This window comes from Phalacrocorax aristotelis, chromosome 4, assembly GCF_949628215.1.
Source record: "Phalacrocorax aristotelis chromosome 4, bGulAri2.1, whole genome shotgun sequence".
NCBI lineage: Eukaryota > Metazoa > Chordata > Aves > Suliformes > Phalacrocoracidae > Phalacrocorax > Phalacrocorax aristotelis.
This window is the reverse complement of record NC_134279.1, coordinates 57,953,318-57,981,010: the sequence shown is the minus strand read 5'-3', so window position 1 is coordinate 57,981,010 and position 27,693 is coordinate 57,953,318. Positions and strand designations below refer to the sequence as shown.

General features: G+C 43.6%; 1 protein-coding gene across 5 annotated transcripts in view; it reads right to left on the bottom strand.

Annotated features, from left to right (window-relative positions):
• The window catches only part of RBM47 (RNA binding motif protein 47), an 81,134-nt gene extending 54,931 nt beyond the window's left edge, over positions 1 to 26,203 (bottom strand). For 3 of the 5 annotated variants that reach the window (XR_012660380.1, XM_075091627.1, XM_075091628.1), the window contains exon 1: positions 24,857 to 25,715. Coding sequence is in view for 4 of the 5 variants with exons in the window: in XM_075091627.1 (XP_074947728.1) it covers positions 24,857 to 24,885 (29 nt within the window). In the remaining variant the exon portion in view is untranslated. Of the gene's footprint in view, positions 1 to 24,856; positions 25,716 to 25,798 lie in introns of those variants that run through there. The other 2 variants (XM_075091631.1, XM_075091630.1) reach the window with 2 other exon arrangements.
• Positions 26,204 to 27,693: the final 1,490 nt, after the last annotated feature.

The following is a 27,693-nucleotide window of genomic DNA, read 5'->3' as shown; positions in this document are numbered from 1 at the left end:
TGTCAATCAACATTTTCTTATGGTGCTAAGCCCACAAGAAACACACACCAGGCAAAGTGGTGAAGAATATAAGCCTCTGGGATCACACTGTGTGTGAATCTGAAATTCCAGGCTATGAATCAGTCTGTGGACTATGTGGCAAAGCCTGCAGTGATCCTTTGCAAAAAATGGCACATGGATTAACGCTCCCTGAAACTTCCTTTTCATCAGCATGTTAGTCAACGTTTTGAGTGTTAGCATCTTGCTGATTGCATTATTTTTTAAGGAACAGAATAGAAAGTGGTAGCTGTCAGCTCGTTTGGCATGCAGATCTCCCACCATGATACCGTATCTCTGAGGGGGAGAAGTGAAGGAGAGAGTTGTACCAAGGAGTTGTCGCTGTTTAAACATCCATCCCTGTGCTACTTGTGATGCTGCTGGTTATCAGGAGCTCTGCTGCTGGTGGGTATCCTGAGGATATTTATTTCTAGTGAGCAAAGAGTCTAATGTGTCCCATGCCCTAGGTTAGCATCCCTTGGGTGCCGTACAGGACAAGCCAACACTTGTCTGTTTAGCCCTGGAAGCTCTGTTTCTTCCACACTGTAACTGGAAATGGAAGCAAGGGGGTTGTATTGCCTTAACTCTGCTAAAATCCCTCCCTTGCCATCTGTAGGCCTACATGAAGTACTATATGCAAGCAAGGAAAGAAGGTAAATGATGTTCCAGAGAAGGTGAAAGGAATTCTGCACGGCCTTGTCAAAAATTTGTATTCCTGGGAAATGGACTTCTAGATATTAAATTTGATTATTTCATTCCAGTTGAGTGATAAAGGAAATGGTGGGACTACAGCAGCCACGCAGAAAGAGGTTTCACCCCTTTCATATTATTGGTGACATTCTTTCAGAAACCTGTGTCTCCAAGGTCTTTTTTGCCTTGTGAATAAGATGCAGAAGCAATATCCAAGTTAAATGCCTGCATTTCTAACAAAGAAAAACGATATGGTGCTCAGTCATGCAAACTAACGTACCAGTCAGAATCCACTGAGTTGTCTGGGGTATCGGATTATAATTTGAGACAACTTCTTTTAACCTAATACAGCTGCATTCTTAATTAAAGCAAATTAGCATAATTCCACTACAGTCAAGGTAGCTGTACTATTTCAGATATGTTCTTATGCTGTACTTATCATCTGAGGGCCTTACAGCAGAGCTTTAAGCAATGTGACTAATACCAGGAATAAGTTGCTTTATCCCCTCTGAGACAAAAACCTAAAAATGCTATAGCAGTTAATACAATTTTAAAAATGCAGACACCATTTTTTAAATTTTTACAAAAGCCCGTATCCCAGGCAGTACAGATATGTACAGATCTCAGTAAAAAGTCCACATGAAAACATGCTCTAACTCCCTGCAGCCACAGAAAGGAAACTCACAGCTTACGACAAAGTGCATTTGCACACATATTTGACACAGTTCTCATGCTTTTGTGCATGTATGTGTGCACAAAACCTGCAGTATCACTTTAGCTGCTTTTAAAAATAATTTTTAAATATTTTTAAATTAGTTATTATTTTTTAAAAAATTTAAAATGGTGATTTAAATATTTTTTTAAAATTCCTAAGCAATACGAATATCAGAGTGATTCTTTTTCTGATTTCATAACATATATTGCCTGTACTGTGCCACACTGGCACTCAGATGATAAACCTACAAAACACAGTGGACCAGAATCAGCTGGTCAGAGCCTTCCCTCCTCGCAGCTTCAGGCATTAAGGCAATGGAATTGCACTGATGTAGTATGCTTTAACAAAGTGCTCATCATTGCTGCAGTATAAAAGAGGGGGATAAATAATGTTGAGGTTTTTTTTCTGGTGGTCTGGAGATAAGCAAGTTAAACTATTGAGTATGTTTCCTGCTATATGTTCTCAAGCACAAGGGCAATACCAGTTTTGCTGTATTGCTGTGAAGGGTGTTTTACTTCTTTAGAGGATAAAGGAAGAACTTGGGGTCATTTGTTAATCCAGAAATTTTGCAAAACTTGTTTTAGTTTCATAAAAAAAAGCACAGAACTCAATTCTGAGTCTTCTTATGCACAGAAAGAGGGACAAAAAGGGGTAGGGGACACAGAGCAGGTGCTTTCAGCTAAGTCAATCTTGTCAGACTAGTTTAACAGGGTTAAAAAAAAACTTCCTAGAGTAAGTAACAGGGAACACTCCAGCACATGTGGGTAGCATGGCTTCAGGGAGCTTAGCCTGCATCTTACCGGTCCCCCAGCCAACATACACCATCATGCAATGCTCCTGCCACTGAGCCCTACTGTCTTCCTCTGCATCTGGTACCTATAGCCAAGGTATAGCTGAGGGAGTGTCGTGGTTTAGCCCCAGTCAGCAACCAAGCACCCCACAGCCACTCGCTCACTCCCCCATGGTGGGACAGGGGAGAGAGTCGGAAGAGTAAAAGTGAGGCAACTCATAGTTTGAGATTAAGACAGTTTAACAGGTAAAGCAAAAGCTGCGTGCGGAAGCAAAGCAAAACAAGGAATTCATTCACTCCTTCCCATGGGCAGGCAGGTGTTCAGCCATCGCCAGGAAAGCAGGGCTCCATCACGCGTAACGGTTACTTGGGAAGACAAACGCCATCACTCCCAATGTCCCCCCTTCCTTCTTCTTCCCCAGCTTTATATACTGAGCATGATGCCATATGGTATGGAATATCCCTTTGGTCAGCTGGGTACAGCTGTCCTGGCTGTGTCCCCTCCAAGCTCCTTGTGCACCTGGCAGAGCACGGGGAGCTGAAAAAGTCCTTGATCAGTGTAAGCGCTACTTAGCAACAACCAAAACATCTCCACATTATCACCGCTGTTTCCAACAAAAATCCAAAACACAGCCCCATACTAGCTACTACGAAGAAATATAACTCCATCCCAGCTGAAACCAGGACAGGGAGTGACCTAATTCCCCACAGGTACCACTGCTCCCTGCAGTGCTCTCCCCTTCATCTCAGGCACAGATGAGAACAGAGAGCACCTTGAATTCGTCTACACATCAGAAAATCAGCACAAAATTTGTTCACCATCCAAATAAAAACATTAAGAACAGTGTTATTTCAGATTTTTGGGGCCCATTTGGCACAGTAATCTGTCTGCAGCAGTGACCACAAACTACGCCCTACAGATCAGTAAGAGCAAGACAAGAATATGTGATCTTTCCTGCAAGTCCTCTTCCAGCCTCCAACCACTTTCACCTCAGGGGACTCCTTGAGCCTGATGCAGTTTGCCCAGTGGTGGACCGCTCTTCCAAGTACTGCCCAGTCTTCCCTGAATGCCTGCAAAAACTTCTATACTTATCACACCCTTTGGCAAAGATTTTCACAGATCTATTATTTGCTGCATGAAGAAATATCTCATTTTCTTCTGAAAATAGCTTCTACAGCTTTGTTTAACAGTTGCTACTTCTTGCACTGGAAGAGACAGTGAGCAGCCCACCCCTACCCACCCTCTCCACACCATCTGGGATTTTACAGACCTGAATCAAAGAGACTCCTACAGTGGTCTCTTTGCCTGAGCCTAAGCCTACTCAGACAGAAGCTGAGTATCACAAGCATGTTTTGGCTGCTCATTTCCAAGGGATTAGGGAATTTACTAAAATGTTCATGTTGCCCAGACTCCCTGCACATCCTCACTGCAAAACTTCACCCCACACTCACTGGTTGGACATTGAAAGTGCTGAATGTGACATTCAAAGAAAGCTTGGTATGGGCCAATGAGCCCAAATATTTAATTGCCAGTATGACCATGCTCTAGCAAGACACGTAGAAACCCACACTCATGCTTTGGTAATTGGTGTCCCAGAACCTACAACACAGCATGTCTAACCCAGTTGCCTAACCATGAAGTCCAACACCTCCCCTCCATGGGCACATCTGCAGGCAGACCTGCACTGTAGGAGTACTCATTCAGGGAACTCATACTGCTAAAATAAAGCATGTCTGTTCCTAAAACTGAATGGACATTTGGAAAAAAATGGGTTCTGCCTTTATCCAGTCTCCGCTTCAGTCTACTTCTCATTAATATTGTGTATTATTTTCTCCTTGGATTTTGGTTTTATGGAGCTTCTGCAGCTTTGTTGCACAGATCTCAGGTACCCCACCTACTTGATAACTTTTCCAAAGATACCGGTTTCACTGGCTTTTGGTACTCCGTGAAGTAGAAGATGATTTTGTTTTACTTGGTGTACTACACTCAGGCTATTAAAGCTAAGATCTCCTCATTATTTAGCTGTACTTGCTAGCTTTTAGTTATACTGTCTGACACCATGTATCCCCTCCATCACATCATTCTGCCAGATTTTCTTTTGGCTCGTGTTTTAATTTCAGTTAGCTGTAAGAGTCAGGCAGAAAGCGGACTTTTTAATTATATGAACATCGCCAACACTGTGAGCACTCATACACTTATAGTTGTCTGCAGATGCCTGCATGTGATTCTGCTGAGCTACGTAACCCAACTGACTGGACTCTGTGAACTTTTCAGTTGCCCTCTGAAAGCTGAAAGTTCAGCATGTGCTCAGACAGCAGATTTTTTTAAAAGCTGGCTTCATAAGGAACAAATTCTAATACTTCATGTTTCTGCTATTTTAACTTCTGTCAGTAAGTGGCCTATAATGGAAATTCTGCGTGATCATGTAGGTCTTGTTCAGGCAACATACTTTCAATTGATTTTATGTCTATTCATCGTAATGATTTGCTTTAACACTGATTTTACGTCTAGCTAGAACAAGTGCCCTGCATTTAGTGCATGAATGATATGGCTACCTGGCTTTTCTCCTGTACTAGCATGGGAGGCCATTTTTAATTGTAACAGCAGGGGCAGCTCATCATAACCACATCTGTAAAAAGCAGCTTGGCCAGCTGTATTCCTCACAGGTCTTTGAGTGCTAAGGCATCACGAAAGTGTGCTGTGCCCTGCTAACTCAACAGACCTTCCAGGCACTTGCTTCCCTGCAGAGGAAGGGCCACCCAGCTCTAAGAGTTAGCACTGGCATCCTAAAGAGGAGAAGCTGGAGCCAGGAACAAATACACGGAGAATGTGGAGACAAATGTATCAAATACCTAAGGTTAATTGGCAATTAGGGAAAGCTGATTTCTAGGCAAGCTCAGAGTATGTTGCAAAGTCAGGGCTGAAAATGGCACATACTGAGGGCTCACATCTCTGCAACTTTAAAGTTAAAGAGAAGATCAATTAAAATAATTTATATTACTTCTCAGTTATTTACTTATTTATTTCAGCTATGTTTTGAGATGTTCCAAAGCAAGTTTAAGATAAGAACAGAGGCCAAAAATAACTCCACAGCAGCACCCTCAATGGGGGTGACTTGGTCAGTGTCACTCCTGCTGGCATGGTGTTTTGAAAACTCTATGGTGACAGACACAGCAGAGGAAGATTTTACAGCTGGAAAAGTGCAATGAAGTGATATCCTTGCTAACCACCACTCATAGTCTTCCCCTCCAATCTCAGCCGATCACAATATTGCTCTTGTTTCCCCCAGAGTCCTGCCTGAGGAGCAGTGCTAAGTGCCTTACATAGCCCCACAGGATCCCTGCTGAGAAAGACTGCTGGAGAAACAGCCTGGACGGCAGAATCACTTATGTACACTCACAGGTGGGCTTTGCACAGTCCAGCAGCAGAGCTAGTCTCAAGTTAATAATTATATGTGTAACATATTACACAAGCATTCATTCCTTTTTCACCGGTGTCCATTCTTCCGCTTTGTGACAGCCACTCCTTTTCTCATTTGATTTCATGTGCCACAGAAGCACAGGTCCCATGGGCATCAGCGTTCCCTCCCCAGCCTTCCCTGCCCCGCAGCAGTGACCCCATGCTTCCTGGGTTAGGATCTGTATGCTGCTGGAGCAGCCTTTCTTCTGGATTCAAATTACTAAGATCAAAAGTTCAGCAGGTTCAATCTCGCTTGGTCTGCTAAGGTATTTATTTGTTCCAGTGACCTGCCAGGTCTTCAGCAGTCCTACCAAACCCATGAGAAGATCCTCAGCTCTCTTCAGAGCTGGACTGACTTGTGCAAGCACAAACTGAGGGGCTGCTTTGGAGGGAGAGCAGAGACCGGGGGCTAGCGAAGGATCATGGAACCACATTTGGAGCTGGCAAGTTACCATTAAAGAATGCTGCCCACTTATGTAGAAAAACTGGGTGCCAGCCGCTCACCGACCTTGTTATTCAAGTTCTGCAGCCTGCGGGAAAGGACTCCTAGAATTAGCTCTCCCAGTCCGGTGGTGAGACACCTCTGATGTCTGAAACGGGTTTGTCTTGGGGTTGTTAAATACCTGCTCCATGTGATTGGGCTAATTAAAAGTTTTTAGCCAAACAAATCCCTGTTTGTGAAGGTATAAAAGCTAAGAGGATTAGATGTTAGTTAAACTAGACATAACTGAGAAACAAAGTTGTTGCTGTTAATTCTTAAAAATGCTACCCTAGTGCGTGTGGGTGAAAAGAGTGGATAACAAAATTAATCTGTGAAACAAAAGTCTTAGATGACAGTTAAATCAGGTATATTCCATAGAAAAAAAGTGTCTCCCTTGAATTCAATATTGCCATGTAACTGGAGAAGACTCTGTTCTGCACATAGAAGGCAAAAGCAGCTTTAATTAAAATTGTTTGATCTCCAGTATTCTTCTTATAAAGGAAATGTAGGTATTTTCTACACTATATGTTTACTACCTTAGCCCATCGGGTATACAGGTATATACAAATAGTGCCAAAAGCCTGGCTAAAGACAACATAGCCTCAAACTTCCATCCGAAGGATTGTCTGCTACTCAACTGAGAAAGCATCTGAGTCTCATTCCTGATGCACTGACCAGCTGGGAAGTCAGTGGCCCTCAATGACTTTCCACCCTGTCCTTCCAGGGGGTCTCAGTTATAAAGAATTGGCTTCTTTTGTGTTTCCATGGGAATCAGAAGTCAACTGGTTTCTTCCACCATTATGGAACCGCTTGCAATAGCATCCCTAGTAAGGATAGATTAGGGAAAATGGAATTTAGATCCACAGCATATTTGTGCTGAACAAATGTTCCCTCCTTAGCAAAAACCCCAACAAGAATAGGTCATCAGAGCCTCCAGACTCCTCCTCCCTCTCTGAAAACACACTTGTATACCCACTCAGAAATTCTTGTCCTTATTCCCAGTGAGACTGTTCGGTTCAGCAGCAGCCAGCAGCCCTCACCATCAGCATCTGCTGCTACCTGTCATTTTGCCTTATTTCACTGCTTCTTCCTGGGCAGACGTCCCACAGATCCCAGGATTTTATCTGGATGGCTCCATGCTACCCTACCAGTCTCATTCTTTAACACTTGCTAATGCTAGTAGCACTAATTATACTTTTATTTGAACGTAAATACTTTGCCTGAGGCCATAATAAGTATACACCTGATCCTGGAGCTTCTGAAAGAAGGCCGTTATGCTCACCAGTGCCAATATGGAAGGGGGAGATGTGAGGACTACCTCTACAGAAGTAAATTAAGTTAAATCATGTCAGCAAATGTTTCTGGGTGCTAGAAACTGATTGCAGCCTTTAAGGGTCAGAACAGCCCCTGACACACTTTGGACCAATGTCATTTAAGTACCACTCACCCAAAACAGAGGACAAACACTGCTCTGCCAGGGGCAGACCGGGGGTTAGGATAAGCTCTGATTTGTTCATAACACGCAGTTTGGGTGCAGCCTCTTGTTTTTGGCGGGCAAGACAGCATCCTCCTCTGGAGGCAATCAGCCTCCATGCCAAGGAGCAATTCTGGGCACGTTCAATTTACTAGCAGACATGTAGCTAATGGGTAAGAGACATAGAAAACCAAACTCCTTCTTTAACAACCAAAATAAAGAAATCTTTTACATCTGGAAATATTGAGGCAGATGATCAAATAATTAGCACTGCAACAAGTTTGTACTGCCTGCAGCTAGAAGAACTGCTCTCTCCGGAAGCAGGAATGTGGTTGAGCCTGCAGAAATGCGATAAGGGATCTATACCTAATATTTTTTGATAGCCTGCATGTGTCAAAAGTACATTTCCACAGAGCTGAAAGAGTATTCAGGATTAAACACCATGTGAACTCAAACCAGCTGAGGACAGCTTGGCCATCAAGTGGCAGTGCCACATCATTACTCCTTCTGGGAAGGTGAAAGTATCAAAAGTAGAGGTGTGTAAACAACCTTTTTTCTTTCTATCATAACTTGACCCTGGAAGCAACAGTAACGAAGATTCTTTTTTCTTGCCATCCTCAACAAAATTAAAAAAAAAAATCAGTTTGATTTTCTTCTGTCATGCTTCTTTAAAATTTCCTACAGTTTCCACATAAGGTGCTCCAAATTGAAAAGCAGGAATATTTTCCTTGGAATTTTTATTTTTACACAGATCAGATAATTCTGCAAACTTGACCCAAACCTACAAGTAGTTCTATTTTTACAGATCTTCACTTTTTGGTTACACATTTTTTTCCCCCAGCTGGAAGCCTGATGAGCTTGGATATTGTAAGGAAAGAAAGTACAGGTATAGATTTCTATGCTGATGTTTTATCACATGTGTGGGCTGATGCTGGCTGTAGGTATGAAATACAAATTAAGTATATACAGATCTCACTGATCTAGTAGAAGGATTAAATAACACATCTCCTGGCCCTTTTACAGAAGGATGATTCAAGCAATCTGTAGGTTCCTAGGACGCTGCACAAGATCACAGCCCAATCACACGTGTATAATGGCATAAATAGATGAATAATAGCAACTGCATTTTCAGTCCCACCCACATTTCATCTTATATTTTAAGATCACATAACACCTACGCACAATGCTTGGCTAAGACTGAAAAACACAGAGTACAAGAAAATCAATATATTGTCTTCTGTGTTTGTGTATCTCAGGAGGATATAATAGCTGGGGTTTCTTTTTCCTTTTTCTCTTTTTTTTTTTTTTTCACTTTCTTTTAAGGAAATAAAACAGCAGGCAAGCGGTGAAAGCTGTTAGTTGCCACGGGATTTCCAAAGCTAAGTCCTTGCACAAGTGCATGTGGCATTGGACTGGAGTGGGACACCGCTGACCTGCTCTAAAATACTGCTGCCCAGCCTCCCAGACAGGCTGCGCCCAACTCCAGCACATGCCATGACCTTGCTCCTTTTGAGAACTGGCAGAGTGTTGCCCTTGACTTGAATGGAGGCAATATCAAGCCCTACCCAGAAAGCTTCATACACTATATGTCGTATGTGCATGCCAGCATTATGCAACAGGGTGAAAAATGAAAACCTGTCAGACACAGAACTGGTGCACTCAAGGACGTACTGTTATTTGTTTCGCAGCTTTGCCACTCTAACAGGCATTAACAATGTGCCATTGATAGCTGCCACGATAAAGTCAACAAAAACGCCTCATTTTTTAACTTTCAGAACATGATCTAAACTTTTGAGGGAAATGGCTTGTTTGGCCTCAAGGTTTTTTGTGGTTTTTTTAAATTTAAACTGAGAAAGCATTTACCTTTTCCAGCCTTCTGTCTCTGCTTTTCCCCTGCTTTGTCCCCCAGCTGACACAGCAGCAGATTGAATTCACCTCCCAATTCCTTTATTATTTATTTTTTCAACCAAGTTGGTAGGTATTGTAAGTCGTCAACCTTTGCTTTCTGGAAATTCTTTGGTGTATTACTGCATAGCAGAGTGGTGTGACAAGGATAAAGAGATTAGAAGTGATTTCATATAACTCCTTCTGTCAAAATCTGCAGAGGGCTTTTACTGGTAACTCTGAGTGTTGCAGAAATTCTTCATTGAAAACTTTCAATATACAGGCAGAAAATCTTTAAGCACCGAGACACAGAGTAACCAAAGCAGAGGGAGAGAAGGAATATTAAATCAAAGTCCAAATAGAGAGAATACATAGGGAAAAAACATGATCAAGTACAACAGTAATAATGCATGTTATCTCCGAGGGGGTTGATGCCAATTCAGCTTTGAAAGCCAGAAAAACACGTGCTGATTTTCATTAATTTCAAGTAATTAGGCATAACCTGTGCAGACACAAGGTCTCCATGCCACCATTAGACAGCCAAGGTGGCTGTGAGCTGCTGCTGGATGGTCACTACTGCAGGCTGCAGTGGCTCACACAAAATGCAGGCTGTATTTTCCCTGTACATTGTACCATTTTACAACCTATATAGCACAATCCAGCCAGCAGAGCTTGTTCAGGACCTCCACCCCCAAGGGAAATAAATTCTCTCCATGGCAGGGCATTTGCCAGTACAACTGCGGACTGATGGGGAGTTTTACCTCGTAAGGTGGTTGGGTATGACCCCTAGGTTTTTTTGGAGGGCAGAACAGGGAGAAGGAGTAAACACAATCTGGCTGACACAGCTGGGCCCGGCAATGCTTGTACTGTAGACCTGACCAATGCTTTGAAGATGAAAAGAAGGCGGCTTGCATTCTCTACGATTGTTCCATTAAATGAACAGAAAAATGGGCAGACATGAAATGATAATGTCATTCCTGCACTTTTTGAAATGTTACTATCATGTCTTATAATGCTATCATCATGCATTGCAGGTCCTCCTCAAAGCTGGCGACCTTACAAAAGAACAAAGAAAGAGATAATAAGCACGGTCACAGGTGCGTCAAAGGGAACCTACTGCTACCATACTGGGTTAGGAGAAGAGTTTAAACACTGTGTCCCCTATTAGAGGGATACAAACTCAACTGCTGCTTTTTTTCTCTGGTCCTTTTCTCCGTTTGTGAATCATCCTCCCACTAGTTTTCATAAGGATGTTCACAATGTGGGCTTGCTCATTGAAGGATGCAGCATGATCTGCCATGTTTCAGCCTACTTGGGACAGTAGATTTCATCTTTATCTTTAGCCATTTGCTACACGTGAGGGAGGCTGCTCTTTGTTTTGTTTCTGACTCCAGATTTCAAGCTGGTTGATCAGGGGCTGCCTTGTCCTCCAGTGTCTGTCATACCCAGTGCAACAGGCATCTTTCATTTGTCCACTTCTGCTTCAGAACAATGTGTAAAAGAACCAAATCTTCGCCAGCTCACACTGGCTGGGACATTAAATGCATTCAGGCTCTGATCTTGCACCTTTCAAGTCATTGAGGCTTTTGGGATGGCTCTAGGGAAGGGGAAGCAGCCCCCTTGCATTGCTGTGCCTTAGCCCTAGCCTGTCTGAAGGCAAAGTGCAAAGCAGAGAGACAGCACTGTGCGGTGGGCTCTGCCGAGTCCATGGTCCCATCATCTGCCTCCTACCAATGTCTCCTGTTCTTCACCTGAAAACAGCTTAACTTCAGGTAACTATCATCCTCCAGGAAAAGGAGAGCCAAACACCCTAGCAGTACAGGATGGGTTGCTACACTGGACTCTTGCTTTTACAAACTACTTTTATTAAATAGATCTCTAGAAGAGGTGTAATGTGGTGGTCAGAGCCATGCTGGATGCATTCCCTAAGGGAGGAAATGTATAATACTAGGAGACCTAGCAAGGGCAATATCTTAGTCCTCAGCTCTCTCCTCACTATTTTTCTTCCGTAACTTCTTCCTTCTTTATCCTCTTACATTTTCTTATCATGCTAAGGACACCAGCCTCATTTATCTTTTCCACAGGCTGTTTTTCCAGCTGTAACAATGTCAGTGAAAGAGGCAAACCCCGCAAGATGCTGGTCACCTGCCCTGCTGGGCCAGGCTAACCAGCTCTCCAGCCTGCCAGCAGTGACGCATGTGGGACCATTGTATCCAGAAGAAACGTGAAACCAGTCCCTAAAACAGCGCAATTCAGAGCATGGGTGACTCCTGCCCATGAGAAGCCAGTGTTCACTCCTACCTCTTTTACCCAATGGACGTGCAGCAATGTGGATAAAACAGAGAAACAGGCTGTGGAGCAGACACAACATCCCGGGATTCCCCCTTCCCAGCCCAAAATCTAACAAGCCATTGGCAGTGAGGCTGTCTCTTCTTGTGGTTTCTCCTCCCAGCCCTGCAGCTCCCCAGCCATGCAGCAGCAGGGGGCTGCTGCCACCCTACCCCAGCCGCTTGCTCCTGGGAACGCATCCCAACACAGTCTCTCCAGTCGAGAAAGGACTGAAGCATTGTGGCGCTTTCCCTGGGTACCTTCAATTCTGACCTCAACCCTGTGTTTCACTAAATGAAGGTGCCACCGTGGGTATGGAAGAATGCTGCAGACCTGTGCATGGGAAAGCAAGCACTGCAAGGTGCTACTTCCCCCCCGAGAAGGGTCAGAGGTCCTCTAGAGAACCCAATATTTGGAAGCTGGGTGCTGCAAATTGGATCCTACACTGCCCCAGACCCTCATGAGAGATGGTGGCCTCCTCTGCTCTCTCTGCGGTGCAGAGGGTGGCCCTGCTCGAGCAGAGGAGCTGGGTTTGGGCACTGACGGTGGCTGCTGTTCCCACTGCTCTCCCAGAGACATCGGAGGGGATGTGACACCTGATGCACTGCAAGAAAGGGGAACTTGTAGCTAAGGCAGATAAACAGGCTTTTGATTACTGCTTTCTGTCTTCCCTCTGCACATGGATCCTGTGTATCACTGGCCAAGTCATTTAAACCAAGCTTTGTACAGATGGTCACCAACTGCATGTTCCTTGTTTTGGGGTGGGAACATTTTATGATCTGCAGTTTGCTTGCAGAAGCAAAGAGCACTTAGAGCTGCAAGTGATCTTGCAGGGAACTGCACTTTGAAAATGTGGATCTTAAGCAAAACTAAGTTTTCTGGAAAATAGAGTCATAAGGCAAGCAGTGTGACTGACTCATACTGATAGCTGAAGTGCAAAATAAAAACAAAAAAGGAGGCTATTTATTTTGCCCCAAAGAAAACATTTCATTTCTGGATTCTATACCCCATTTTTATTGATAAATTTGGTTAAATTTTTAAATGAAATATCATTCTAAAGCAAAAAAATGTGGTTGCATTATTTGGAAAATGTGGAAATAACACTTCAACTTATTTGAATATGTTTATTTCTGTTCACCCAAAATAACCTGCTAAGCTTGACACAAATCTATACCTAGAGCTTGTTAATCCTAAAGCACATTTTTCAGTGAACACGACCTTTAACTAAAAAAGTTCACCTGTGCCTTGCCCTGACATCCTAAATTGTACACTCAAAACTATGGTAAACTTCTTAATTTACATTCTGCATCCTTATTTTTTGGTAAATAAATATCAAAAGCTTGTTGTACGTATTAGCTCATTACTGCTTGTGAACTATTTAAATACCATAGATGAACACCATTAAAAAGTCAGAGAGTAGTAAATCTCTCTTCAGAGCAAAAAAATCTCTCTGCAGAACAAGAGCATAAACCATTTGCATCCTGAACAGCAGGAGAATATAAATAAATACCTAAAGTAAATTGCCCACTGACCGCCCTCCTTTTCATCCATGAGGTAAGGGAAGGATCCTACAGAAAACTATCAGAAGTACTGAATGTGTCAAAAAACCAGGATCATACTATAATGATACATACCAGAAGGCAAATTAGGATTGTGAAGACTACAAATCTGGCACCATCTGAATTACGCACTTCATATTTTTTCTAAGTAGGATATCTGAATTACACACTTCATATTTTTTTCTGAGTCTGTGCAGTGTTTCCTAAGCTTTTATGGTTTTGTGTTGTTTTTTTTTCTTGAGGCAAACTGAAACCCAACCCCAAATTCCATCATGTGGCATCCTACTGATATGTGTGTCACCCGGAGGGGTAGCACATGAGATTTACCACACAGACTTTTGCTCCATGAAGTAAGCGAGTAAATCAGAGGCAGAGCAGCAGTCCAGCCTGGCCTTTGCTGGCAGCAGCAGCAGAAGAGGGAAGAGGCAGGAGCATGGGGCTCTTTCCAGCCTCCCGAGGGAAAGGTGGTGCTGGGAAAAGTCCTGGATTCACAAGCCTAGGCGCTCCGGCTAGGCTCTGTCCAGGCTCTTGGATGATGTGCCCCCAGCTCCCTCCTCACCCTGTTGGATACCAGTGCCTGTTTGTTTGCTCCCTTTACCTTTAGGTGCCCTATACCCTGCTCTTGAGCTCAGGCACAGAGAGCCTAGCAGCCTTGTACCACACCTGCAACTAAAGTCTTGCTCAGATTGGTGCACACGTAGGGTGAACAGTGGTTTCAGGGACTTGGATGTTAAAAGCTGAAGTCTCCACTAAGCGCGTGGAAACTGATTTTTCAAAGGTTTATATCCTGCTCAAATTTGAGTACCTGCACGTAAGACCCACTTCCCTGCTAAAGGTCAAGACGCTGCCCTAGGAAGAGATTGCAAAAAATTGAAAAGAGCAAATTCTCAAGCTTTGATTTTCAGAAATGGTCAAATCATTTTAGGTTAAGTGACTCTCGGGCCTCTATCCAGCCAAATGCAGAACAATTCACATTCACAATTCAGGCAGATATTTTGCCATGCAGTATTTCGATCCAGGGACTTAAAGCTTTGCAAAATTAGGAGTAAATGAAAATAGCCTCCTACTAGAAAATGCAGGGCATCCTTATTAACCAGATCTGCTGCCTTCTTCCTTTTACATCTGCTGGTACAATAGGAACTTCAGGATGCAAAGTCTGAAGCACTTGGAGTAGTTACAGTCCAGATCTCTGTAGGTTATATTGCATGCACAGTTTTTTCCAGCGTGGTCTAAAACAGTTATATCTATTTAGTCATACTAAAGCTACAGGCCCTTTAGCAGTGCATTTCAAACTGCTTTTCCAAAGCTGTGATCTGAAGCAGAAACCCAGGACTTGTCACAGCCAGCACCCTGGGGACTCCTGGATCTCCCCCAGCCCTGGGGTTTCACAGCAAGTGCCACTCACCCGCTTTCGCAGCAGGACTTGGTTCTTGTTTCACAGTGGCAGAGCTGGAGCAGGAAACACAGCCTGGGCAGTTCCCCAGCCTCCCTCGATGCCTTGTGCCACTGGTGATTTCAAAGACCTACATAGCACCAGCAGCACTTCTCAAAGTCCCCCTTGGCCCAGGGCCACGGGGCTGCTGAGGACAGCGTAGGAAAGGGAGCTGAGGCAGGGAGCCCTGGAGGTGCAGAGGTTTGGGTTAGGTGCCCAGCTGATCGGCACCGTCCCTCACCACTGCCCAGGGGCTCTCCCAGCACAGCTGTCCATACACAGCCGCCCAACCCTATCAAAATGGAGGTGTAAACCAAACACAGAAAAAACCCCAGAGGCTTGCCATAACTCCCCAAAGATCAGCTATAGCAGATCCTGCTGCAACACCTTGCAACCCAATGGGATGTTCAGCTATACCAGCAAAGACCAGTAACCACAGAACAGATATCTACAACAACCAGAAACAACCCACTTGACCATCATTAACTCATCCATGCCATTTTCTGTGGCAAGGCACAGACATGAACCCAGGTTTCCTAAGCTTTATACTGGTGCATTTCCTGCAAAACTAGTCATTTGTATACTTTCTGCTTCTTGCCTGGCTTGTTCTACACCCTCTTGCACATACACATACAACAGTATGTGCAGAACCAGAAGAAACCTTTTTAATAGTGATTGACATTTGCAAGAGCTTTGAGAATGCAACGATTTTGGCATCAGTTACTTTCCACGTAAGGATTAACAAATCAATGAATTATCAACCACCTGCTGTTCTTTGTTTAAAACAGGGCTCATTTCAAAATGGAGGCAGTTTTCAGATTTTTTGCAGAAAGATTGTGCTTTCATTTGGAAATAGGGAAGCACAGCAAGGATTGCAACACAGAACAGATAAGATTAGACAAAGAGGAAATGTAATCGAAATGGTTTGTATCTATAGAAGGAGCAATAAAATGCTGTTCATCTTACATTGTTCATGTTACACTGCTTGTTTTAGGAGACACAGAGGCAGTGCCCCTTCTCAGAGGCAAGACAGAAGCTAAGCCCTTCTTGCATTTTGGCATCATGGCCGGAACCCAGATTTGAACAATGTAGGAACGCAGTGAAAATGAAAGCCTGGTTCCTTCACCTTACGGGTCATTCAGAACCCCTGACATTGGTGGGAAGGGGATCCATCCTTTCTGCTTTTCCATGGTATCAGCATCTCTGCATCCAGCTATGTAGCACTCTGAACTGGCTTGTGTATGCCCTTGTGTTCCACAGACCCCTTGCTCAGCAGCCCCTCACTTTGCATCCTTGCAAACATGCATCCTGCTCCAGGATGCCCAGTCATGGGCCCAAACTCATTGGCGGACACATGTAGAGCGAGCAGAGAGTATGGAGGCCCCAGAAACAGGCACCCATGCCAGAAGGCAAAGGTGGACGTTGTAGGATGGGGAAGCAGTGAGTCAGCAGTAGGCGCTGCATGCTGACTGCCGTATTGCACTGTATGGATGGAGTCTGGCCACCAAGGAGTTTTGTTCCTGTGTTTTTGGCTGAGTTTTGCTTTGAACCCAGAACTCAGAAAGAAACTTGCACAACTATGACTAGCAAGCTTATCTAATCCTCTTTGCACAAGCTTTAGATCTGGAAAGGGTTTGTCCAACCCAGTTGTGGGTATTCCTAGGGTACGACTACATGCATGAGGACAGATAGCTTCATATCTGCCCTGTGGTAGCATGATTACAGCTCCCAAACTACAGCAGGATCGTTTCTGATTACTTTGGAGTAGAAGAAAAAAAGAACATACGGTTGCCTGTGTATTAAAAACACGGAGGTGTGTCCGAAGATACTATAAACTTACAACCCAGGTTACAACTCCCCTGTGCAGTCTGTGCCTTGGGTACCCGCAGCATTCATGGAGAGGCATGGTCTTTAACTGATTTTCACTACTACCAGTATGAAGCTTTATTGCAAATCTAACCTTCTAGGCTTATGGGTACATGGCATTTTTCATAAAACTAAGTTTATAAAACTGCCCAATGTAGACAGATTGCACTGTCAGCAGATTTGCTTTAATTTTCTTTGGAGATCCTATATTTTTCACACAACTTATTTATTTGGAAAAATCTGTTGTGTCTATTGGAAAATATAAAGAGGGAGAGATGATTCATGCTAGAAGCAGGCACATCCCTATCACCTCTTGTATATATGTAGTATGTTCTTTAACAGCCTGTCTCCTATGGCACTCCTCAAGAGTGTGTTTCTAGTGTTTTACAAGAGGAGAAGAAAAAAAAATTTATTTCCTATCTATTGGTTGGGAAGCTACACCACAGTGGGGGAAAATTATCCTGTCAAGATCATCCCCCTAAACCAGAGACAAAGATGGTAACTAAACACTGACTGACAGTGCTTTGGGAATTGAAAATCCAGCACTGAGACTGATTTGTGTTGATACCTGCTGTGCATATGCAGAGAAGCCTACATCTGTTTAGAAGAAGCAGGGTATTCCCCAAACAGCTGCAAAGTCAAACTTACCAAAGCTTTGTTCCCTGCGCCTCTGTAGAGGTGCAGAGCACTTCTACTGACTTCACTGAAGTCAGTGATCACTGACGCCACTGTAGAAGAAAGGCTACTATTTGTACAAGGAGTGCAATAACATATAAATATACAAAATAAAAAATATAAAGGTTGATATATTTATATAAATATACAAATCTAAATAAAATAGTTTTCCTTTCTCTCTTTTTTTTTTTTTTTTTAAAAGAGCTCAGTGATCTACAGATGGAAATGCCAGGATCTGGCTCAGATTTCAGCCTCCTTGGTAAAGCCACAAGCTGAGGCTGAATGAACAGGCTCAGCCCTCCACTGTGTTGCTTTACCGATGGGATGGAAACCACAATGCCAACAGCTTGCTCCCAGCAACCCCACAGCCCAGGAGATAGCAGGATGGTGGGTAAACACCTCTCTCAAATCCCTACTGTGTTTTAATGGTGCCTCTCTTCCCACTAACACATGACCACAAACCCGTCTTTGGGAGATGACAAGAATCAAAAAGCCACAGTTAAGACTCCAGATAATGCTGTAGTTAGAGGGAAAAGAAGCCCTGGAACTGCTCTGTGAGCAAAACAGCCACTTGCCCTGGGCTTTTCTCATTCTGATGAGAAAGCCAACAGTCAAGGCCACCAGTGCCTCCATTTAGCAATACTTTACTGCACTTACTCAGGGCTTCTGGCAGTTCTTTCTACATCCCTCAGAGCTGTAAGTTTTATACAGTGCCCCATATATCAACCAGACTGTAAGCTGATAAACTTTCCTGGGGCAGGTGGCCATGGGAATAGCCAGGAATTTGCATAGGAATTTTGACAGGAATTTTCTTACTTAGACCCATAAGGTCAGCAGACAGTAAAAACTAAAATTGTTTGTCAGTCTGTCTTGCTGCTTACCAGGAATGTAAGCTTGCAGACAAATACCTGCAGAAAACCAGGATTTTCAAGAGAAATAAAAATTGAACGTGGGAAGACATGGTCTCTGATCTTCTCAGCACCTCAGATAAGGACCTGCAAATACCCATGGTAAAACATGGGTCAGAGAGAAGACCTTCCAATACCAGGAAGGGCTCCAGGGCGTGCAGGCTGGCATGTTACAAGGTAGCAAGAAGCAGAGTATGTTCAGCTAATTGTCTTGGACTGTGTTCCCCCTGATCACCTGCAACAGGAGGCAGAGCACCCTCCCGGCATACCAGACACCCCTCGCCACCCCTGTGGTGCTTGGGAAGATTTATTCTGCACACACACAGTCTGACCTGTGTGACTCACACAGGTAAGATGAGACTTGGGAATTCAGTGTGTGGAAGAAGCACGTAGAAGCCTTTTTGTTTATTATTGTTCAGTGCAATTAACTTCTGTGAAAATAACTTTTTTTTCCTTCCTTGCGGGCGATCAGGGTCTGTTTGGACTGTACCCAGGTCGAAGCTGGGCCCTGGGGTTGTGCAGCACTGCTGGGTACGTCTGCAGTTCCCCTGGGCCTTGATGCTTGGGATGAGCAGACAACCTTGTCAGCAGCATCTTCTCACCCTGTTTACTTTGTAAACACTAAGTAAGATGCCACAGACAGCAGCAACAATAGGCATGTTCAGATCACCTTGATCCAACCTGAGGAACCTCCAGCTTCCCATCCATCAAATGCAAATTCAGCAAGTCAAATGAGGTGGGTCTTTTCTTGCCCACTTCATGAGGCTAAGAAGCAAAGGAGAAAGTCAGTCTTCAGGATCCACAGACTGTACTGCAATCCCAGTACTCATGAAATCTATGTCCGCTTGCAGCTTTACCTGCAACTATGCTTCTGTGAGCTTCAGGTACCTATAAAGTGTTATTTTTAATGGGAATACCAATGACAGTGAAATGCTATGCTCCCTGTGAGTACTAGCACACATATTAGGATGTGGGTACCAGTGCATGAACCCTGGTGAAATTGCAGTATCCACAGTCAACAAAAATTTTACAGCCAAAACCATGCACATGATGGGGACATGGCCTAAAGTCATGTTAATAATGTGAACATTTTATTAAGGTGAGCTGAACATGCTCTTTTGTTGTAAAAACACCTCAAGGACGTGTCCCTGCATGCACATTCATGTTTGACTCTTGCCTTTGGTGCCTTTTTTCCCAGCTCTGGCTCTTCCTCCCTCCCCAGCCCTGAAAGCTCCCACAGTCACACCCTGCCTGCTGCCTGGCCGGTCCTCACGCCCTCTATTTCTCACTCCAGCACACACTCCAGCTTCAAAGACCTCAGTTAGCCACAGTGCCTTCATACTTCCCTCCCTCCAGGTCTTGAAACCTCGTTGCTTCAGCAGCCAGACTTTCAAACCCTAGTGAAGCATCTCTGTCTCAGATCTTCCCTGACTGGCATGAGGCTATGCTCAGTGGGTTGATCTTCCCCCTACTTCCTCCCTCCTCTCCTCTTTACCAGGATCCCTTACTGCTCATTCATTCCCTTCGCTTCCCAGCCCTGCAGACACCTCCCCTTCACCCAAGACCTCCACCCTCCTCTTCCTGTTTTGATTCTCCATTTTCCTCTTCTCACTGTTGCTGATTTATGCTGATGACCCATAACACCCTATCATCATGCTGTGTCCTTCCTCTGCTGCTCTGGTCTTTTTCTTTTACTCATAAAAAAGGCCATTTATTTGGCATGCACTGCCCAGAGGCCAGGCTCTCTACTGCTGAGTTTCCCCTGCACTAACCTTCAAGTGGTCAAATTCAGCACGATCCATTAGCCTCCCCCATTATGTCCCACCATTCAGCCTTTCTGCAATTTCCACTCCAACAACCCTGATGACTTCTCTTTTGTGTTTAACCCTCGTCTTTCTACCAAGTTCAATTGCAAAATCTCCCTATACTTCCATTTCCTTCAGTTTGCTTTCCCATCAATATCCAGCCCAGCTGATGCCCCTCACCCACTTTTTCTGCTGTCTTTTGAAAGACTGCCCGCTGAAAGCCTAGCCAACCATTTCAGGTCAACATGGATAGAAGAGAGTCCCTAATACCCCCACGCTCAAGGGATATTGGAAATCTCTTTTCTCTCCTTTCCTCAGCAACAATTACTGCTCTGTTTGCAGACAGGGCACAGTTTTTATTTGGGCAGCTTTGCCTTTGAGGTACTGCTAAGATCTGTTGATGCTTTCCACTTACACATCCAAGACATTGCCTATTATATCTGCCCTCATAGTTAAACCACTTCCCCAGGGTCTCACCATTGCATATCTCAGTAATGGTGACATCCTTTTATCTGCCTTCACAACTGCAATCTTGATCCATTGTTTCATCTTCCAAATGCTATTACAAAAATAATTTTCATAGCCTGATGCTTCAAGTGTGCCACTCATTTTTGTGCTTCTGTTCACCAGCTCTCCATTCCCTAACAAATATAATATAAAGCATCCTTCCACAGAGCGCTTGTGCAGGCAGGCGAATTGAGTGACAAATGGGTGCCTTTTGCAGCTTTTGAACCCAATTTATATTCCTCATTAAGTACCCTTTCTGTTTTCCCTTATAATTCCTCCCTGGGAGTACTTCCCTGGTCACAACTGCAGAGAAACTTTGCTCATCTCTCCTAAATTCCTTCTCAAATCTCTCCCTTCCTGCTGAAATAGTGCAACAACAGCCAGGCTGCTGGTGTGCTGTGCCTGCTCTGTACCCAGCTGACCTCTCCCACCATTTCCTTGTGCTCCATCCCTTGTCTAACGCATCTCTTGCCTCTCGCCAGGTATTTAATGCATAAACCCCACATGGCAGTGACAGTCATGCTGCTGTGTGTGCACCTACTCCACAGGCGGAGCAGAAACACCCTAGTCAGGAATCCTGGGTCTATGACAGTGCAATAATTAATGACATCTTTAATGTCACCGAGAACTCAACTTGCTGAGGCTGAACCTACACCCTGAGTTGTGGTGGAGCTTACTAAGTTTCTCTGATAAAAGACAGAAATGCAGAGGCAGTATTTCAGTTTATTTCAAAGGTGGAAATCAAGTACATCCATTGGGTACTCAAAAGGCCAAAACACAAAGGCAAATCCTGAGCTACATCACCTGAGGTGGTGCTTCTCCAAAGCAAATCTCATGGCCCTGACGTTGGCGCATACGATGGAGAGCATTCTGTTAGTGGTTGGCTAAGTCATGTACACTTTGGAAACAGCTGAAAGTTACTTTTGCATCATGATTCTTTGTAGACGATTCTCATACGTTTGTAGTGCCTTCCCATCTTGTGCCAAATAATCCCATCTGTGCTGATTTAGTCTCAGTTTTATGATCAAGCTAGGTAAAAGATAACATCCAGACTCTACATATATTTTGTAAAACATACACTTAAAAAAATATAAATAACCCCTCTCCTTTTCAAATGAAAGCTTGCTTGTGATCATGGCAAATGAAAGACTGGAAAGGACAAAAATGCCCTCCAATACAGGTAGTCATCTTTGCAGTTACTAAGAAGTTACTTTGCTCTGTTGAGTTTATTGTGTCACCAAAACCCTAACAGCCATAGCTATACAAAGCCTTCATTGTCTCAGCAAGGCTACTGAGAAGATGTTCCTGATCTTGGCAAGAGCTAGGTGTACCCAGAAGCATTTTCTTGAAAAAAAAAATTACAAAAGCAGAAAGAAATATTATTTTAGGCCTCTTACTGGAAAGATAAAGGTCAGAGTCTTTCCTTCTGCTAAAGCAGCATGTGAAAATATCCTGTTCACAGAAGCCATTTTACAACCTTGAAAATTGCACCTAAAAAATCCCCATATGAAACCAATTTCAAAGTGACTTGACTACAATATAAAGGAGGATTTGTTGGTTTAGGTCATTGGTAATTTGGAGATCTCAGCTTCCTGATGAAGGAGGCAACTACATGCACCCATACACAGGCATGGAGGTAGTCCCTTCATAGTTAGCATCTGTCAGATCTGCTTCCTTGCTACAAAGCAAACCTGATCTTTACGTTCATCCAAGTCATTGATTTCTTGTTTTCAACAGGAACAGGATCTGGCAACATTTCTTCACAAAGAGCTTATATTTTCCCCTATTAAATTTCTCAATAAATCAGAGCAATGTTGATTTGGGAAACAATGCACAGATGATCAGGGCCAGCAGTTTGAATGAAAAAGTCAAGATTATATCACCTATCAGTGTAGTATAGCATCTGCTGGAGTTTGTCACTTTAATAGTGCTGTGGCCTACGGTAATACCAACAGTGCCGTATGCCCACTCCCGAGTAACCCATGGATCTTCTTCTCTAGCTCCTCTTTAAAAAAATAGGATATTCATAAATTTTGAATGTCATTGCCAACCCAATGAACAGGACTTCAGTATACACTTAAAACCATAAAAATCTATTTCACTGGTTGTCAGAGCCAATAATAGATCTGTGATGGTGGAAGTATGAATCACCATATAGGCTGCTGTGATTAAATATTTTTAATCAGCTACCAAAAAAAGCATTATTTCCAGCTTTCTACCCAAGTGGTCTTAATTTTCACAGGGGGAAACAGATAACAGTAAAAGAAAATATCCCAATAAGTGAAAGCAAACCCCTCTGCCTTCTGTCAGATGCTCTCATGGCTTTTGCAGAAGAGGGTGTAGCATTTCATGGACTGGTAGCAAAGGATTGAGTGGGTTCTGCCACGTGGAGGAAGGCAAGGCCCCGAAATGCGGGCAGCCCCAAAAGCAGACCCCAGTGCTGGGGAGAGCCCTGCTGAACCAGCCAGGTGCAGGCCACACAGGGTCAAGGCTTCAAACCAAGCTGCCATTGAAACAGTATTCCCTGAAGGCTCTGCTGTCTCCATGGCTTATATGAAATATTTTTATTCCAAGGTTTTTGGCTTTTTTTTTTTTTTTTAATCTGGTATATCGAAGGCAGCACATTCCTTTACTTTCCAAAACTTCAAACAAAGATTTCACATCCCGGGCTGGCGCAGGGACACAGAGAAATGATTAGCAAACCCGTTTATATGCCAGCCAACTAAATATTCCCCTAACAACACCTAGGGCCTGGAGCCTGTGTCTCAGAAGATGTTGGTACCCAAAAACAGAGGAGGGAGCTGGGGTCTCCCTGGGCAAGGAGGAGAGGTGGGAGCACCTGCCCTCAGCTCCTGGCAGGATGTATGGCTCTTGAACAAGCCAGGAGAAAAAACTCTCCAGGGACTGGAATATGCGGGGGAGTGTGGAGACAGGGAGGGAGAACGAACGCACAAGGAAAGCGTTTGTCTCTTCATTTATCTCCCAGACAGCGGTTTGGTAGCCTTTAGCAATCGCGCTACGAGTCTGCCGGACACCAAACAGCGGCGTATTCCCTGCGTTATCTCCATTTCCTCTCCAAAAGCGTGCGTTGCCCTCCAGTTTTCCAGCTGCATACCAGGCTCCGCTTACCACTGCGGGCGACCTCCCGCCCCCGCGGCCTGGCACCTGCGGCGCGGCGGGCCGGGCGCGCAGCCCCACCGCTCGCTGCCTCCCCGGTTGCGAAAGATACCCGGTTCCCCCTCTCGCATCATGTGAACTCGGCTCATCTGGTAAAGAATAATTGCAGGCTTGTCCAAATTATAATTTTCAAAGTCTAGAAGGCACGTAAAGGCGTCAATAATCAATTTACATTAGCCTCAGGCGGCTCATTTCAGCCCAGTCTTATGCTCCTGCTTTCTGCCAGGTCAGCCCAGTTGAGTTGATAAACTTTAGGAGGGATTTGTGATCTGTTAGGACCCAGCCCATCTTTAACTATTATAATACTTTGGCTTTAGCTCAAAGTTTTATTTTAAATTCCTAAGAAGAAATGAGCTGTATAGCTTTCCCTCAAAAAAAAAAAAAAAAAAATCAGGTATTTCTTTCAACATGAATAAGCAGTCCCTGGTATTTCCCATCTAATCACACATACCTCAGAGTGCAGGAGATGCTTGACCTCCTGATCAATACATATATTTTAAACGGTCATCAGAAACTTTTCTCAGATAAGATCCCATTCCTATGCTAATGTGTATAACAGACCGGCAGACAGCAGCCTATCTCAGAGCCCACTTGTCACCTCCCTGTCACTTGTGCCACTGCTCTGCATTCTGCACAAACTACAGTATTTTAAGTGTTGAAAATGAAGAAAGAGCCATAGAAACAAAATACTCCTTCCAAAATTTCCTCCAAAAGACACTAGGCACATCATGGTGTAGTCTTTCTTTGACATGAAGAAACATCTTTTAATTTAAAACTCAAATCTGCAGATCACTTCTCACTCTGTCCTTATTTAATACCTGCTTTAACCTCTCATCTGTCATCTTTCCTCAGAATCACCAGAAACCTGTCACTTGGAAAGAACCACTGAAACTTCACCGAGAACCTCTGCAGTCCTCTCTCCATTTGCCTTTTCCCCCTAAAAATATTTTAAAATGCATTTTCTGAGGGAAATTCTGTCCTCTTACATTGTCAACCCAATCGCAGAAGAGTACACCCTCAGGTAAGGACGGAGGAAGAGCAGAGCAAACCGAAAAGCGATGGTACCTACCTGGAGCCCGCCTCGGTGCCCAGCACCATTCGCAGCAACGGCAACGTTTTGGGGCAGCAACCTAATGCATTTTCTTTTCTGCCGCGCTGCTAAATGAGAGTTGAGCAACTCCTCGCACTGCTGCTTGGAGCAACAGCTCTCCCAGCCTTAACCCCCTCTCTTGGCTCTTTGCTCTCTCTCTCTTTCTTTTTTTTTTTTTTTTTTTAAACAGAGTTTTTGAGCACTAAAACTTGCAATTAGTACCAGCTAAGCTAAAGCCCCTGCTCGCCCCTGCCCTAAGCCGCACATTCCAGGGCGCTGAGCGGGACGCTGAGCTCCTCTCGGGCACCGCACAGCTCTTCCACTCCCAGACCTGACTTTCTGCCTACAAACTCGATAAGGCTGCAGGAGCTCAAGAACACGCACTGAAACTCAGACAGGGGAAAAATTGGTCTCTCATCCCCAGCCTGGGTGGCTTTTTTTTTTTATCCTCCCCCCCCTTCCTCCTCCCTTTCTCTCCGCACTCACAGTAGCAAGGTTGTCTCTTGACTACTCCCTGCCTTAAACTCACCAAACCAGATTTTTACTCCCGACACCTTCCCGTAAATCTGAACTGAAATTTTACCCTGCGCGCTGAGCCTTGGTTGGCTGAGGGCCAGTGCAGCATTCCTGTTGTTTTAAGAGGGCAGATAAAAAAAAAAAAAAAAAGAGAGAGAGAGAGAGAAAGGAAGAAAAGAGAGAGGGAAACCTGGAGAGATCCAAAGGCTGGAAGGAAGCAAACTTTTAGAGCAGCTTTACTAATAATGCTGTGGGAGTGATTCCCTTTTATCTTTAATGGGCTAAATAGTGACTTTTTTTTTTTTTTTTTTTGGCAGTGTCAGTCATGAGAAAATACCCTCCTCAGCTATCTGCATCCTTCAGCTGGATGGAGATTTGGAAAGAAAATAAACCTCTGCTACTCACCTGAAGGATAGCATCGCCGGCATCAGCACAGTAGGGAGAGGAGCCTACACCTTTGCCTGATCCAGTTACCCCAAGGCAGCGGTAACGCTGGTTAAAGAAATGCCACATTTTACCCTTTCCTGACCTAAAGTTACATGTGGTTTCTAGAAAAGGAACAAAAGAGAAACCAGTTTATAAAAAAAAAAAAAAATCACAACCCAAAAACCAGCCAAGCCTTCTTTTAACCTCCGGGTGATCCCTCTGACCGTTGTCTCGAAGGCTTAAAGAAACAATGAAGCAAGACTGTAAACTTTCTCACCCTCTTTTAGATTACCTGTCTGTGCCTGGCTATGGGCTTTGATGTATTGAAACAAAGCACAAGACCTGCTTATAGTAAATGAAACCAACCAACAGAGAGATCTAATTCAGACTTGTGACTAAACAAACTGGAACAGGAAGCACACACCAGCAGATTTTTTTTTTTAAAGCAGTAATTCCTGCTTGCATTGTCATGCAACAGAAAGAAAAAAAAAAGCCGGAAAAAAAAAAGTTTTCAGCTTCTCCCTTTAGTCACTTTTGTTCAAATGTATTTCTTTTTTTTGTTCGAAAACCTAATGCAGGCAATATTTCATCATGTATATGCAAATACTTAACAGAACAACATTTACCACCAGTAGTGACCTAAATAGCTTATTCATCTGTTTGTTTCCCTGTGCAGGGTGTTCCTGCAACTGATTAGTTTCTGCTTCCCCCGCCCTGCCCCCCAATCAACATCTCTAATTGATGACTAGACGGACGATCTTCATCTGGGATAGCTGGACAAAGCAAGACCCCAACAAACAGTAGATTAGCAGTCCCGCAAAGTTAAATCCTTAAAGAATAAATAATATTGGAGGTTAAAGCTAGTGACAGAAGTTCATTCTTCATAATTCTTCCTAATTTTAAAAATAATTATTTTTATTCTTAATTAATTATTAGGAATTCTTCATTAAGAATTCTTCTTAATTCTTTTTCATTTTTAAAAGAAATATTCAGAGTTGAGTACACACTGTGCTACTTTCTAACTGTTATATTGCCTATGCTTTTTGTAAGCAGTTTGTCCTTCCAAATATGTATTTCTCTAACTGTATTCATCTTCCAGTAGAGAAAAATCCCACAGGTTTTACCTAAGCAAATTCACCTTGACTCCCTAAGAGACTTGCTTCAGGCAGAAACCAATGAATCAAACTACTACTGGGATAACACATAAAGCCACATAGCCAAATATCGCAAAGTTCAAGTTAGCAGTGTGTTCTCTCCAAACAATCGTAATTCAAAAGTTGATAAAGGGATGTGATTCCAGTTTTAGCAAATGCATCAATTACAAAAAAATCTCTCACAATTTACCAGCGTTAATAAGCAAATAATCATGGGGGAAATTGCCATCAAATATTTGAACTAAAATGAGAATTCAGCATTAGCTGCAAACATTTCATGCACCTAAATTCATTAAGGAAAAATAGTCCAGAAAAGCAAATAATGAGGGTCTTAGTGGTGCAAAAATCTCTTAAGTATTCTAGCATTGTTTTCCTTAAAAATGTGGCCCATTTGTCCTAAAGTAAGGCTTTTCCATCGTGTCTTCATCCAATAAGTTTGCCAATAAAGCCCCCAGGAAATCCATCTCATGTAGAGGGAGCTTATGCTCCATTTGCTCTGTTTAGAGGAGCAAAACAGGCATTACTGGCAGAAGTACTTCTTTGCCAACATGTACGGATTACTTCTTCTAAATGAGGGTCTCTGTAATATAATGAATAGTATAGAAAATGGCAAGATACATGAATATACTGTCCTGTGTATCCAGGACGTAGCTATACTACCAAAAGCTGTGGTTGAACCAGTGGAGTAAAGCCAACTTTTGTAAGGGATGCTGCTAAAAG